The sequence below is a fragment of the Anabrus simplex genome, chromosome 1 (genome assembly GCF_040414725.1).
Source record: "Anabrus simplex isolate iqAnaSimp1 chromosome 1, ASM4041472v1, whole genome shotgun sequence".
In the NCBI taxonomy this organism is placed as follows: domain Eukaryota; kingdom Metazoa; phylum Arthropoda; class Insecta; order Orthoptera; family Tettigoniidae; genus Anabrus; species Anabrus simplex.
In genome coordinates this window covers 752,693,675-752,709,628 of record NC_090265.1, presented here as the reverse complement: position 1 = coordinate 752,709,628, position 15,954 = coordinate 752,693,675, and the positions used below count along the sequence as shown (strand labels likewise).

Genomic DNA, 15,954 nt, shown 5'->3' with positions numbered 1-15,954 from the left:
CTTACAACCAAACAACAACCGTGTATGCAAAGTGCTCTTTTATCCTCGAGGTCATATTATTCTAATATCCATTACTGACTTTACGTAACTAGTCACTTGAAATTTTACTACCAAGAGTTACCCACCAGAATCGTTTTTCACTTGGGATCTTATTTGACATTTACTGTGCTTCATACAATAATTATCTCGGACCGACCTTCTCCAGGTCCCAGCTTTCGGATTGTTAGCGGAATATACTACAGCCTGCCACATAAATCTCACATTTAATATACAGCCTGTCTCAAAAATCCTTCCTCGGCAAACATAGCCTGTCTCAAAAACTCATTCTCCTCGCCTCCTCGCGGCGGTATTACGTAAAATCCAGGCTCCCTTTTGCCTTCAACATTTCTACCATTCTCATCTCCACATATATAAATTCTTCGCTCTCAATCCATTTTTCTTATATTTCAAGATCCTTTTCAAATCTCAATCCTCTTGTGAAAAAACAATAACCTATATAAAATACACCTCTTTATTTTTACTGTTACTACAACTTTCGGACCTCGAGAATACAACACACCGTGATATTCCATATCATCGACATACACGATGTCACGAAATTTTACCTCCCATGAATAAAACATAACTTTATCGGATTTTACTGGAAATTTTCTAAATGCCCGCAATCCTTGTAAAACATACTTGTTAAATCCACTTTTAACATAGGAAAATTTTATCCCGCGGTATACATTATTATTATTATTATTATTATTATTATTATTATTATTATTAATTTCGACAAAAATTTATGAATTCAAACGATACTTGAAATTAAGACATTCGCCACGACTACTTTATCATAATCACCTTCCTAATTTTCCTCACTTCGGACAATATCTCGAAGAACATTACCATAAGACTTAAACGTCGCATTTTATAGTTTCTTGATGTGAATTTTACAAAACTAAAAATTTTCACACGCTGACCAAAAATATAATATCTTTTCCTGATCATTACAAAATATCAACCCGACACACGCAATGTTAAATTTGGTTGGGACAAACAACTATCTAACTACAACATAGATATCAAATATTCACAGACCTGCGATCGTAGACATCGTTCTGGATTCTGGCTGCATCTAACCAGCCACCTCGTTTATTTAGCCCTCCATGGCAAAATTTATCATCATCATCTTATACATACAACTTAAATTACACAACACTTTATAACGCACTTTTTGGCACGGTCGACCTTGTGACGAGCTCGCTTCTCAAATGGCGACTGACTTGTTCATCCTACTAAGGAGACCAGGTGTCCCGAGAGATAAGGAACCAGACACTGTAGCTCTCACCCAGACTCTAACAAATATTATACGCACGCACTGGATACAGAGAGAAACTTAATTACTTATTCACCTCATATCTAACTCTTCAAAGTTCCTATTATCGGCAGCTCAGAAAATTTCAATCATCTTCCATTCTAACAGTATATTTGAACCATAGCCTCGAACATGTAGTAAGTTATTTGGAGACCAAATTTTTACACTTTTCTGTTGACGAGCGACGTGAGCTCCGCCGCTCCAGAAACCAGACAGACACTGAGAAATATACGGAGGGGGGGGGGGTTTCTTTTATAGTCTATGGGATGACGCTACTCACAGCACGGAGCTTGGTTATGCAATATGCTAATTTCGCATCCAATTGACCGATTTTTCTGAAATTCGTTCCATGACTTCGGACATACTTGCAATTCATTTAGGCGTTAATTTCATAATTTTCCCACACTCGCAACAGACGAAATAAATTATTTCTGCCCGGGCGTTTCGCGGGTTTTCTTCATTCATTGACCTCGGCACGTGTAACTAGTCCGCGGATCTGACGCGGATTTGTCTCTAGGCTTAACTGCATTTATATTTACCCTGGGGGTTCTGTCTTCACGTAGGGTTTAAGAATAATTTAGATTCTTTATATCAGGATTTACTGTGTTGCCAAAATCTCTCGTTACGAAGAATTCCGTGAATATGAAAAATTGTTGAATGTACGCAGTCCACCGAAGTATCACGGTATTTCACAAGCTTGCGGCTAGGCCCGACATGGGGTGCTCGCTCGTATGAGACAGCCAGACTCACGAAATGGCCGCCCTCAAACAAGTAACTTTTATCTGAAATAAATATTGAGAAAAATAAAAAATAATTTTCTCATCGTAGAATTATGGGTTCAGTATACCTTGGAGATTTGTATGCTAGGATACGTTTACAATATCGAATGAGTGGAGACAATGATTGGATTAATTGTTAAACTCTTGTAATTTATCGATCAGTTCTTTAGTGTTTTTGACAGATTTGTTTGACAAAAAATGATAGTTCCTCCTTAAAAATCTTTGAATGAATTTTGATGCTTTATATAACGGACTCAGTATAGTTAATGATCGGGCGAATGGGGTTTTGTGTATCTTGGGGGGGGGGGTCCTTTGGTGGTGGGTAAACCTCGGTGCATATTAATTAATTTAGGTTTTTCTTGGTCTGGCAGTAGATGTGAAGTATTCTTTATGTTGGATTCTCGGGGTAAGGTCCTTCTTTACTGTTAATTTTTTTGCTTACATATTCGTTTTTATCCGTTATGACCGTAGTGTTACCTTTATCTGCTTTTATAATTATAAGATTATTATCATTGATTTCTTTTTGTTTTATGTCAGTTGTGTGTATGCATATTTGTTTAGTTATTATATTTATTACATTAAGTCTGATGATGGCCAACTGAGGCCGAAACTAGTCCCTAGTTTAGTAAAGTAATTAAAAAATATTGCATATTATAGTATTGAAAAGGTGGACCATTACGACCTTAATTTTATAATTATTATTGTGATCAAAATTCAGTATGGATCAAAACCATGAAGTTGATATTCTATGATTGAATTTTTCTGTCGGAGGGAAAATCGTCTTTCACTAACTGCCCACGGAATCTTTGCCAGTGTATCAGTTATGTTTGCCCTAGTCAGAGGAAAGAAAGAGCTCACCAGAAAAGTTCTGAAACCATGTCCCCAAGTAGGCCAATAATAGTAATAATACAGTAATTTGTTTTCTAATGCATATTTTGTCTTCTCAGTTCTGTTTTAGATAATCAAAGCTTATCATGTTTCTGTTAACGCAGTGATTGTCCAAATTATTTCTCGAAATAAACTTTCACCATATTAGATTGTGTTCCGTACATGTAGTATGTGTTGAAGGGATGTTAAGAACAGAACAAAACTGGCTAACCGAACACCAGTGGGATCCAAACCCACAACCTCCCAATTTTGCATTCAATGCGATGTGAAAATTCAATATTCATTTACTTGGTCCACAAGGAGTGACTTGCACACGCTCTACTGTGTGATGGTAGTAGCTTAGATCCTCTCCAGCAGAACAAATATGACAAATATGACCTAGGTTACTTGGATAGAGCAACCGACGCTGTGAGTTTGGATCCCACTGGAGTCCGGTTGGCTGTACTTAGCATCTCCTCGATGTGCTGAACATTGGAAATTTACTTCGAGTACAATGTGGTCGTGAATATTCAGTATTAATTATTTCCCTTTGGTTAGTCCCATCAACAGTAATGAGCTCTCACATTTCCTGTGTCCCTTTGACACAGACTCGACAGCACTAGAGGCTCGTCTACAGTCATTGGAGCTGGACAAGGCCCGTCTTGAGGGTGAAGTGAGTTCCCTGAAGGCCAGGCTGGAGATGACACAGCACCATGCTGGTGGACTTGGTGCAGCCATGTTGGAAGAGAGACTGGAGGCGCAGCAGAGACGTATTGCAGCTCTTGAGTTGTCCAAGAAGGTGAGGGAACACTTCTCATACTTATCGTAAATATGTACATGGTGCAAAGAAACTTTCACTCATCCTTGATCACTTTATCTTCCAGTGTAGTGCTTCAGTCACTCTTGAGACCGAGAAGTTACTGGAGAAATTGCACTCTTTGCAGAGATCAAAATTACATCTGGAGAACGAGAATGCAAAGCTGCGCCGCCTGACTTTCTTCAAGGAAATATCTTCAAGTAATGAAGGGTAATTATATCTGAATTGTGCATAATATGGTCAGAGAGCTACTTTCTTAGTTAATAGACAAATGGTAGGTTCAGTAGGTTCTTCTTCTTCTTCTTCTTATTTCAACCACTCCCTTCCTTCCTTCCTTCCTTCCTTCCTTCCTTCCTTCCTTCCTTCCTTCCTTCCTTCCTTCCTCCAGTATTTCTTCTTCTTTTACTTCTCTCTTCTCTATACCCCACTTCCCTGTGGGGGTCTTCTTACCTGTTCCCCTATCAGGCGCATCCCAGGTGGCGGATAGGGGGCCCTCCGGACTTGTCTGGAGGGTCTGTGGGAAATAAAATACCCTCTCGTGGACCAAAACCAGGTATTGCCAGAAAACGTCTTGAGGTATTATGATTGGTGCTAGCCCAGGCCAAGGATTAGAAGTGGAAGCCTCACCCCACACATGCTAGAGAGGCATCCATGATTCCTCCACTTGGGTGATATGGTGGTTTGGGTGAAGTGGTGCTGGTGATTCTCCATGTGAGTAGGCCTGCTGAAGGGGGAACAAACCTGGCTAGGTTTGGGCCAGTGGGTGGACGACTGAGGGGCGTGGATTCTCCTGCGGAGAGCCTGAGTTGCAGGAGGACAATGTCTGGCTGTATGCCTCATCACGGATGGTGAGAACGACGCTCAGGGCCCTAAAAGGGGCAAAAACCCTATGATTGATTGAAACATGGATGCTCAAAAGGAATGATTTTCAAAAACTCAGACATCAAGGGAAGCCATGGAAGCTCCAGCAGAGCAGATCCAGGAGCAAACCCAAGATGGAAAAATGGAAAAATAACTTTTTAGACATAAATGTAACACGGAAAAAGGAAGAGTTTATCTTCAAGATACACAGAAAACCTACTTTTACTCCCATCACAATAAAGAACTACTCATTGCACCCAGAATCGCAAAAAAGGTCAGCTTATTACAGTTACATATATAGAGCATTTAAAATACCCCTTACACACACAGAAAGAGAAAAAGAACTGCTCTTTATTCGCAAACAAGCCCAATACAACGGTTTTGAACCAAAAATAATAAACAAAATAATCGGTAAATTTAAACAGAAATTACAAACTAACCTAAAACCCGAAACAAAAAAGAAAGACAAATACGCCAAATTCACGTTCAATAACCCTAACTTATACACAGTAACCAATTTGTTTAGAAAATATAATTATAGGATCGCATATTCAACCAGCAATAACACAAAGCATAAATTATTTAATTACAATAGTGTTAATTCCCTAGGAAAAAGCAAACATTCTGAATCAGGAGTTTATAAATTGAAGTGTCACCAATGCAAAAAAAGTTATGTCGGACAAACAGGGCGCAGTTTTACTGTAAGATACCAGGAGCATGTCAACGCTGAAAGACATAAAAAATTTCCACGATGGGCCAACACATGAGTTCAACCGGACATCAATTCACAAACATAGAGCAGGATTTAACTAAATTGCATAAAATAAACAAAGGAGCTCTCCTTAATACATTAGAAAATCTATACATTTATTTAGAACAAAAAAGCGATCATGACAATAACCTAAATGAAACTATCGACATTAGAAACACTGTATTTGAAGGGACACTATCAAGTCTTGAAACTTTAGGCAAAAGACGCAATACAAATAGTAAAAGGATAAATAAGACCGAACCTCCGCCATTTTGTACATCCTCTCTCCCTAGCCCTTCTAAAGTTGATGCCGTGACAGTAACCGACACGCCCCCTCCCCTCTCCGCAACCTTGCCTACATACAACGGAACGCACACACCATTACTATACAAGACGCAAAGCAGCAACAAACGTCCCTCCAGGGTCACAGTAGAATTGGAGTCTAACAATAGCAAGGTAAAAAACTTTTTTTTTATACATTCAGTTATTACGTAAAGACACATGTTTTCTAAACAAATTCCCATTTCCTTATTTTATTTCATTTCAGAAATTAAAACGAAGCTCCCTTCACAAAAATTGATCAGCAATCAGCTTCAAAGTTCCACATTAGACTCAATCAAAGGCACCATAAGCAAACTCATAATATATAACAACTTACCTGGAAGGAACAGAAGATAAAACATTCAATAATTTGAACAGTATTACGAATTACAAGTTGTCCATTTCATGACCGTATCGATGTTTAATCAAGAAGTAAGTATAAATTTATACAGCTGAAGAGGACCACTAAGTGGTCGAAACATGTCCTGTAAGTTTTAATTTTATTCAATTTTGCCTGAGGCATTAATAAAGTATCGATTAGGTGGTTATTTATACTTACTTCTTCAGTATTACGAAGTCAAACGTTTTAAAAACTTTTAACCGCAAACAGACATTTTAATGTAACAAAATGAGATTTTTAACAACTATTCAAATGAATAGACATAGTTTTTAAGCTGACCAATTATGTAATCATCCGTTCTCATATCATTAACACACTAACCCCTACATTGTTTTTAATATCATTTAATTTAATTAGTATTTTTAGTAGTTTTTAGTGAATCAATGTACCTGCAAATTAACGTGTTTAAAATCTTAGCAATTCACCTAAGCTACAATAACAGCTGAGGATGTTCCTAAATAAGGAACGAAATATGTACTGTTGACAAATAAATTTGCCAAAAGGCAAAAAAAGTATCAAAACGGTGGAAGAATTTTAAATATTGTAAAATTTAGTGTCATCCTCCAGTTCCCAAAGGTCTTCATGTCAGACATTACAACATTCTCCTTCATTGTATTGTGCATCACTTGTTTGTGTTATTGCTAGTCCACACCAAAGAAAACATTTCTCAACATAGTTAACCCTGGAATGGTATGATGCTTAAAACTTTCATCATTGGTATGATGTCGTATTTTTTACCATCTTGAGAAAAGACACTTTTTTGGTAAAATGGAAATGAAAAATCAAAACTTATAGAACATATCTTAATTTTACATACTTTTAAAAGATGAAAATACATTTAATATAAAAGGAAAGTTTATTGAGGAACAATGTCAAGCATTGTCTAGTCGTCGACGTCACCTAGCAGTTAAGTCCATCCGAAAAATTGAAAAAAAATTTGAAATTAGTATATATAATTTTTTAAAATAAATTGTATGTTTAAACAGAGAGCTGTACACTGCAATTTTAAATCTTTTAAATCTTCCACCAATAAATCCTCCTCTACAGGAGAAACTCTGAACTTTAACAATTGTATCAACTCATAAGTTTTCTCAGAAGATGTCACTACTGTAAATTTTGTGATTACGAAGTTGTCAGTACTGTGTGGAGTTCAACTTGTTTTGTTTTCTATTGATCAAGAAGTGTGGACATTCTCTGATAGATGTCTCTACAAAAAACTATGACCATGCACCCTGGTGCGAAGGGGAAGAACCCTATTTGAAGAAATTTTGTATTCATAAGTTTGTTCTTTACTAAATTTCTTTCTTTCATTAGTGGGTTGGCAATATAAATCTTTTCTTTCCGCCAGTTTTGAACTTAGCCAATCCAGAATTTCTGTAATTAATTTTTGACCAATCGTGTCTTTCTTCGTCGATTTTGATGTGTAACTGTAAGCTACCCAATAAATGCCTGTAGGTGTGTCTTAATTATTCATGAAAGGTCTCGAATCTTCCCCGAGAGTATTAAAACTGCTGATTTTCCTGTCTCTCAGCCACTCGAACAATATCTAGCCTTGTATATGGAAGTGTAGCAGGAGGCGGGTAGCGCCTCTTCCTTCGGGCAGCAGCTCTTCACAAAGGTAATGGCCGTTTAACATCTTTATTTTCTTGCTAGCTCAGCAGTTAACCCTGGGAGAAGGTCCAAAACTTTTTGATGTTACCTATCTGTCCGAAAATGTAACTTTTTCCGTTTTAATGTAAAATTTTCATATAAAGTGCTTTACCCTCTCGGGCACCCCTTCATTTTGAATTTGAGGTGACTACGTTTTCGTAACCGTTCTTCTACTCTTCCGTAATGTATTAAATTTATTCTGTATACGAGTCACCTCCATAGTTTGGGAATAGCCCCTGCTTCATCGGCCTAGCGCCTCTTAGGTTTTAAGAAGTTTCATGTAGGAGCGCATATTTATGCCTCCTTTCAGTTTTACATTTTGGGCAATTAACTTAACTTTTTTTTTTCCTACGAAGGCCCAGTAGATTCGGTACAAGATACCCCTGTTTCTTTGTAAGTGTACCTTGAGGGCAGTTGATAGTAAAGTTTGTTGTGGCCTTTGATAGGCTCAGAAAATTGAGAGCGGGTCAGCTCTTTTATTTGTGGTAAAAGTGCCTCAGAGAGGCTTGATATTCGAAGGTGTGAGCAAGTGCTCCATGTTAATAGGGGTTTTCTGCCCTTTGGTAAATATGTGGTTGGGAGCTGAGAGCTCAGAAAATGTAAAGTGAAGGCTTGAAGCCGAAGTTCTGTTATACCCCCAATCTTGTCGTTCCTAGACTTAAATTTTGTTACTGGTATTGTACCTGATTTGACTTACTGTTACTTGTTAAAATCTGAAGTTTTATGTAAAAATTGTTTTGCTATTTTTGAAAATATGACCTTTAATGCCATTTTAATCAATATCTCAGCTTTGTAGTTAGACCCATTCCAGCCCTCACCTTCTTTCACCTCTGCATTCCACGGGTAACCCCATGATCAAAAAGTTTTCGTAATAGCTCAAAATAAATCTTACTTGCAATGATATGATGTCTTGATGATGCTGCAGTTGATTCAGGCGCTGCAGATATCACCGCGGTGCTCCACGCAGAACGCAGTGTCGCACTTGTTGCAGTAGTTGGCTGTCATTCTTCGCTTTTCAGCTCGGCATAGTTTACAAGTTGTTCTCTTCTTATCCATCCTAGGCTGCTTCTTTTCGGCCAAGAACACTGAAGACCATACTTCTTAGCTTCCTCGGAAGATTTCTGATAGTCAAGCGCTGTTCTAGCCATGGAAAAACCAACTGCTGATACAACTGATTCAAATAAGCTGATCTTGTCATGGTTTTTTCTTTTCTAGAACTCAAGACCCTGTTCAAAATAATAAGTGAGTTAACTCCTCCGATGTCGATCAAGTCATAAAAAATGCAGAGTGGCCATCTTTTTGTTTTCCTTGCACTAGATCTGACTGAAACCATTTGGTCAAGAGTATCTACTCCTCCTTTAGTCTGGTTGTAATGGTCAATCATAACTGCTTTGTGATCTTGATTCACTCCCTTGTCTTGGTGCATTGCGGAAATAAGGCAAACTACCTTGTTCTTCTTAGCCTTGTGCGATAGAAGTGTTGTCGTGTTGCTGAACAGGTATTTTGCATCACCAATGTCCCTGTTCTTTGTTGATCTCATACTCAAAGGTATCTCTGGTTTGTTTAGGCAGATCATTCCTAAAAGTGTCAGCATGTAAGGAGCCTTGAGCAATTCATCAGCCAACGGAACGGTTGTGAACCAGTTATCCATTGTTATGTTGTGGTTCGATCCATGAAATGGAGCTGTTAACTTTTTCACATAGTAGTGGGAAAGAGGGCGCCTTCTACAGTTGTGTTTTGTTTCCCTAAGTATGGCTCAGCAACTAACATATACTTAAAACCAGCATCACAAACCATAACAATTTTTAGCCCATATTTAGCTGGCTTTTTAGGCATATACATTTTGAATGGACATCTGCCTCTAAATGCAAGCAGCTGTTCATCAATGGTGAGATACGGGCTAGCCTCGTAGTTGTCTATGCATGATTTCATGAAAGCTTCCCAAAGGTCCCTTATAGGTGCGATGCGATCTGTCGCTACTCTCTCAGCTCGGGTAGTTTTGTCATCGAATCTGAGACAATCTAATAAAAACTGGAATCGCTTTTCACTAAAGCAAACTCTGTAAACATTACTACTTACAGAAGAATCAAACATTATTGCTGTATTTAGGCTATTGTTCTTGTGGAGAGCAGAGAATATTAGAATTCCCAAGAGTGTCTTTATCTCTGTGGGAGAGGTTTGACTGTTTGAAAACTGAATTGTTTTGTAGTTGGCTTGCTTTCTCACTATTTCTTCATTTGTATGAGTAACGATTGAGTTTACCATAGTGTCAGTAACGAACAACTGAAACGCATCTAAAGGGGTTAGAACATCTTTACCGCTGCCTTTAGGCCGTTGTCGGATATTTACAATATTTCTAGGGGTATTTCTTGTACTTACGGTTGGAGGATTTTCAGTCCAAAAATAACCGGTTTTTCCTTTGATTATTTTTGTCGTTCGTTGTGGAGTCGAGCTTGCAGATCCTGAAGAACCAGTAATAGTAGTAGCAGCAGCAGCAGTAGTAGTATTACTACTATCAGGTCTTGATTCATCAGATAGAGTTGTAACCGATTTTGTCCCACAACTACCAGAGGGACGAGGGGTGTCAGGAGTGCTGTGTGGGCCAACCACTCCTGATGTGTACATTGAATTCTTTTCATTTGTTGAATGACCACGGCGTTTTCTCTTCAATTGTTCACGAAATTCATCATCTGCGGATTCATCTGAGGTTGAAGGTATATAGTCGTCACTCCCAGAGTATGCTAAAATGTTATTTTCTGACTCACTTCCGCTATCTCCTTCATCTTCATCGGTATCAAAACTATCACCATTTAATAGTTTGTCAATCTCCGATGGTGACAAAGCCATTTTATAAAAAACTAGTAGTCTAAAAAACAGCGTAAAACTCGACAAAAACAAATAAAAAGATATACTTAATATAGCCTATGGTACTAATTTTCAACACACTAAGTCAACAACAACAACAACAACAAAGAATATTTGATCTAACAATTAAACTTAAATTGAAACACAACACTACGCAAAATAGTTACACCATCGGTATGATATCGTAACATTCACAAACTGACGTCGAAAGCTCTAAAACAAGAGTTTCCAACATGACGGTTGTACGTGCACTGACCTTGTGAGTTGAGTGGGGGAAGACATTGGGAGGGCCGGAAAAGTCCGTGCAGAAACCTGTTCTATGCAATCAAACTCGTGTTACTTTTCGTAAAAATTACGACATCATACCATTCCAGGGTTAACAAACATCAGAAAAGCTGTTTGTGAGCTTACGATGCATAGGATCAGGAAGAAGAAAATAGATGGAAAATGTGGCAAAGAAAAATATTGGAAAGGCATTTAGTTTGGAGAGAACACTTATGTCAAAACTTCTAATTCATGATGCAGCAGGCTTTCAAATTTTTCTTGAGAGTGCCCCCACATGACTTTCAGTTCTTGTAGACAGTAATTGGGCCTGAAATGGCAAGAAATTATAGATATTATCGGAAAGCCGGCTCTACTAATGACAGGCTATTTTTTTATAGGTATAACTTTAACTGGTGACTCGGACATTTCACTTATATATTTGTCTAGAATATCAAAACAAGCAAATTCATTTATTGTGCCTGAGGTGTCTGAACCTGTATACGACAATCGCAAGGAATTAGTAAAGGTACAAAATAAAGAAAAATCTTCATTTAACCTAGTTAGAATGGTATTATTTTCATGATATACAAGTGATTATGGAAGGTTATGTTATTCAGCAAGGAGCAAAGCTGGAATTGAAACTTCATTACAGCACAGCTAAAAGAATATCATACAGAATTAAAAATTCTGTATATTAGAACTTTCACATACAATTTGATAGTTAATTCTTAGAAGAAATAAGAAAGCATTGCATTCTGTGCTACAAATTTGTCTGCTTTAATTGTGTCCTTGCGCATCTGTGAGCCGAAATGTTCTGGAAAACACAAAGGGAAAGTTAATAAAAGGTTTCATTCACAAAACCTAAAGATATTTTGTTTATCAACATACTCGAAAAGTTAACGGACACACTATTTTGTTTATAAACAGTCAAAAATGTTCATGAACATTGTTGGTTAACAGTGTTTATTAACAAAGTTTATGAAAACATATTGATGTGGTGTGGCCAACCCACTGCTTGTGGTATTGACCTGTTCCAAGATACTGACGTTCATTCAAAGGTCCTGTCGTTCTTCTAAGTCAATGGTGGTAACATCTCAACTCTCATATCCATAAGTAAGTGTTAGTGTCATTATGGCAGTGAGCTTATGGTTGTCGAGCAAAGACACTGCTACATCCTCCTACAGCAATAGTGGAGGGCTATGTACTGTAAATGCCTGAGATTTTACATTCCTTGCTCAGTAATCTTCTTAGTACTCAGATCATTTAAACCAGCGATTCTCAATGAGGTGGCTACATAAAATGTTAAAACGTGACTAAAATCCTACAGTGTTACCAGAAAAGGTTCTTCTGCTCTTGCATGGCCTGTTATTCTGCCACCTATTGGAAAACGAGCCAAATTTTGGTCCGCTCCGTGCCTTGACCTCCTGTAAATAGACTTTTTCTGACCTTTGGATTAAAGCACGATGTGACTGAGCAAGAGGGCAGTAATTTTCATGGTGCCGTTTTTGGGTATTTATTTATATGAGCTATGATTTTCAAGACTTGTACTCAGCAAAGATAAACCTAAGGCTAACATATGTTCTCTGTGTTATGTCTATTCTCCTTACTTTTTGAAATTATGATGTATATTACTTACTGATTTCTTGCCTGGCCATTAACAAACAATATATTACTTTCCAGCATATGATTCAGTCTTTAAGATTGTTTTTTCTTACTGTCTTTAGAATGTAATTGTTGATACATGAGACAAGCAGGCTTGGAAATGCTGATTTAAACCATCATTTTTACAATATTAGTAGGCTGCTTCGAAAATCGTTCATTATATCTCCAAAGTTGTTACAGACTTTTAAAACATTTCTAGATGTAAAGAAATACATTTTTTGTTAGATGCTTTTCCAAGTGTTAATGGGTGAAGTGGTTAGAATTTTCCACAGTACATTGTGGTTTGTTTTGTGTTTATTTCAGGTCTGAGACACTGACAAGGATAGAGGAAGAAAGGGAGATAGACGGAACAAGTAGTTTAGGAGACACTGGAGGAGGCGGAGATGCTGGCAGTGAGGTACGAGCTTTCTTCTGATCTTCTCCTCGGTATCTTTATCAGGACTGACGCTGTAGTTACTCTTACTAAATACTGCATGTTTCTTTTATTATTCTGCTGCTACTATCTTCAAGCCAGTGAGCAGGTAAGATCTTCTTGTCACTTTAAATGCTGTGTTCCTCCTAGCAGTGGTGCAATATCTCCCATGGGGTATAAGTATGTAGACAGATAAACAGTCAGTGTGGGAAGAGCGCAGCCCTGAATATAGTGATTTATTTATTTCGTATGGCGTATAGATTATATATATATATATATATATAATATACACTTAAAGTAGATAGAACAACAATCAGACAAAGGATCAATGGATGGTAATATAACTTATAATTTAATGTCCAGAGAATTTAGCCAATTCACTGCCTCTTCACTTGCCGCATGAAGTTCGTGGTATCCTCCCTGGAAGCTCCAAAGTGGGCACATCATTACAACATGGTGGACTGTCTGAGCCACCTCACCGCAGTTGCAATGAGGTCATCGTTGCTTTACGTCCGTGGGTATAACCTTAAAGCGCCCTACATGTGTCCCCCAGGTGGTGCTAAGTAAGCAACAACATCGGCTGCTGGACCAAAAGAAATTTTCTTGCGTCTATCCCAGCAAATAGACGATACATGATTATGAGTACAAACTGTTCTTCTCAGAACCAAACAACAAAGGACCTAGGACATTTACTGACAATATAGTGATGGTACAATATCTCACATCAAAGTATGTAGACAGACAGACAGTCATTAGGGAAAAAGCGCAGCCCTGAACATAGTGATGGTGCAATATCTCACATAGGGTATTAGTATGTAGACAGATAGACAGTCAGTGTGGGAAGAGCGCAGCCCTGAACGTAGTGATGGTGCAATATCTCACATAGGATATAAGTATGTGGAGGGATAGACAGTCAGTGTGGGAAGAGCGCAGCCCTGAACATAGTTATGGTGCAATATCTCACAGATAGACTGTCATTGTGGGAAGAGCGCAGCCCTGAACATAGAGATGGTGCAATATCTCACATAGGGTATAGGTATGTAGAGGGATAGACAGTCAGTTTGGGAAGACCACAGCTCTGAACATAGTGATGGGATAATATCTCACATAGGTTATAAGTATGTAGACAGATAGACAGTCAGTGTAGGAATGGAATGACGCATTTAAGCCCCTTCCCAAAAGTAATTTAGAACTGTTTATCTGGCTGTGGAAATTCTTTTCATTTAATCTATTAATGTATGTGGCTTCACCTGTACTACAAGGTGATTTTGGAATTACTCATCTTACGTTAATTATATTTCTGTCTGTGGACAGAAAGTGAACTCCTTTAAGGTTTCATACATATACCTAATTAAACTGGCCTTTTCCTACGGCTTCTGCAGAGTGCTGCGATCTTGTATTAGCGATCTACATTGGTTGCCCCTCCTACATCTCATCGACCAAACTGTATGCGGTACCTAAGCAAGCTGGTGAAGTTATAGCGGGCAACGTCCAGCCATGATGTGAACTGACTTTGTGAGTGAAAGCCATGGTTGCAAATGCATTATGTGGTCTCCGACAATGCTAGCGTTGGGCTGGAATATTGACGCGGGATAAAGGTCTTAAGTTGAGGGTTTTAAAACCGTATTTCATTTCTTGAGTTTTCTATTCATCATCATCCTACTCATATTGAATTAAGGTTTTTAATTGTGACCTGGGATACAAACGCATCTGTGAGTATACTGCAATCTGGCTTATTCTTTGCTAACTATTGGATTTATACACGTAAGTTCTTCAAGCTTAATTAAATATAACTTCAGCGATCATGAACTAACTTTCTCCACGCAGCAGCTATTACATGTTTGATAATATTTTAAAAGAAGTGAAAATGTAGTTGTAAAATTTTCTACAAGAAGTATGTCAAATTAATAATTATGTTATTGGTCGTAAAAAGAAATGTGTGATTTTCTAGTTATCATTATACACCCGTGAATAAGTTGTACTTGATGATGTAAATTAAAACTAAAGGTTTTTGTCTATGGTGGCTTAAAAATTACGCAAGGTTCCGCAGGCGCATGAAAATTCTAGTTGTCTTTAATTTATTTTATCTTTCAAACCCTCCTTATTTTTAATTTTATCTGGTAATTTATGGTTTGGGTGGGTTTGATTTTTTTTTCTCACATTATTGACCTTTGTTGTGGTCTTATTCTTTGATTGATCGTTTAACTAGTTTTTGGTGTCTGCATTCGTTGCTATGACGATGGATTGTTTTTGGATGTGGATGGGGCCCTGTTGGTTTAGCGAGTTGGTCATGTTATCACTTCCTGAATATAAATATTTTGCTCTTGTGAAGCTTATGCCAATCCTTTTTCCTCTTTCTATTTAATATATTTTGCGACATTTCCTGTGAGTTTCACTTTACTTTGAAGTTATTTGGGTTCCTGAAGATAATTATTGTGAAGCTAGAATTTAATGCTTTTGTGAAAGCTCACTTATGCAAACCTCACTGAAACATTGGTTATTAATTATTGTTCCAAAGGTATTTTGAGTCTGTTGCAGTCGTGGTACTAGAACCTGCATGTCGCATTTCATTTGTGCCACAGGGTATAGTTCCGAGATCATACTGTGTGGGTCACTTCCTTGCAAGCTGCGATCCACCTTAAACAAAATCCCGCTTGTGGCACTTTTTCCTGCTGTCATGCCCTTCAACTCAAGTCCAACGGCGATGGGATAAGGATGGTGGAGGCAGGTTTTCGGGTGAAACTGGAAGCCTCTAGTTCGGACCTGCATGTTGGCAGCAGATGTGTGATGGTCGTCTTTCTGAGACCTTGTGACTACTCAGGAATTCGGTCCTGCATCTGTTTGGGCAGGCCTATTTAGCATCACCGCTGCCCACCCTTAATGGGGAAGGCCCTAGAAAATGTGGGCTAAACATCGGTAGTCACACTATCAGCCGGCTGGGAGGC

At 38.1% G+C, this 15,954-nt stretch overlaps 1 protein-coding gene across 6 annotated transcripts in view; it reads left to right on the top strand.

Moving 5' to 3' along the window:
* Cep290 (Centrosomal protein 290kDa) overlaps positions 1–15,954 on the top strand; it is a 1,403,175-nt gene that overhangs the window by 1,340,039 nt on the left and 47,182 nt on the right. For all 6 annotated transcript variants that reach the window (XR_010858542.2, XM_067136188.2, XM_067136189.2 and 3 more), the window contains 3 exons: positions 3,615–3,805; positions 3,891–4,033; positions 12,901–12,994. Coding sequence is in view for 5 of the 6 variants with exons in the window: in XM_067136188.2 (XP_066992289.2) it covers positions 3,615–3,805; positions 3,891–4,033; positions 12,901–12,994 (428 nt within the window). In the remaining variant the exon portion in view is untranslated. The remainder of the gene's footprint in view (positions 1–3,614; positions 3,806–3,890; positions 4,034–12,900; positions 12,995–15,954) is intronic.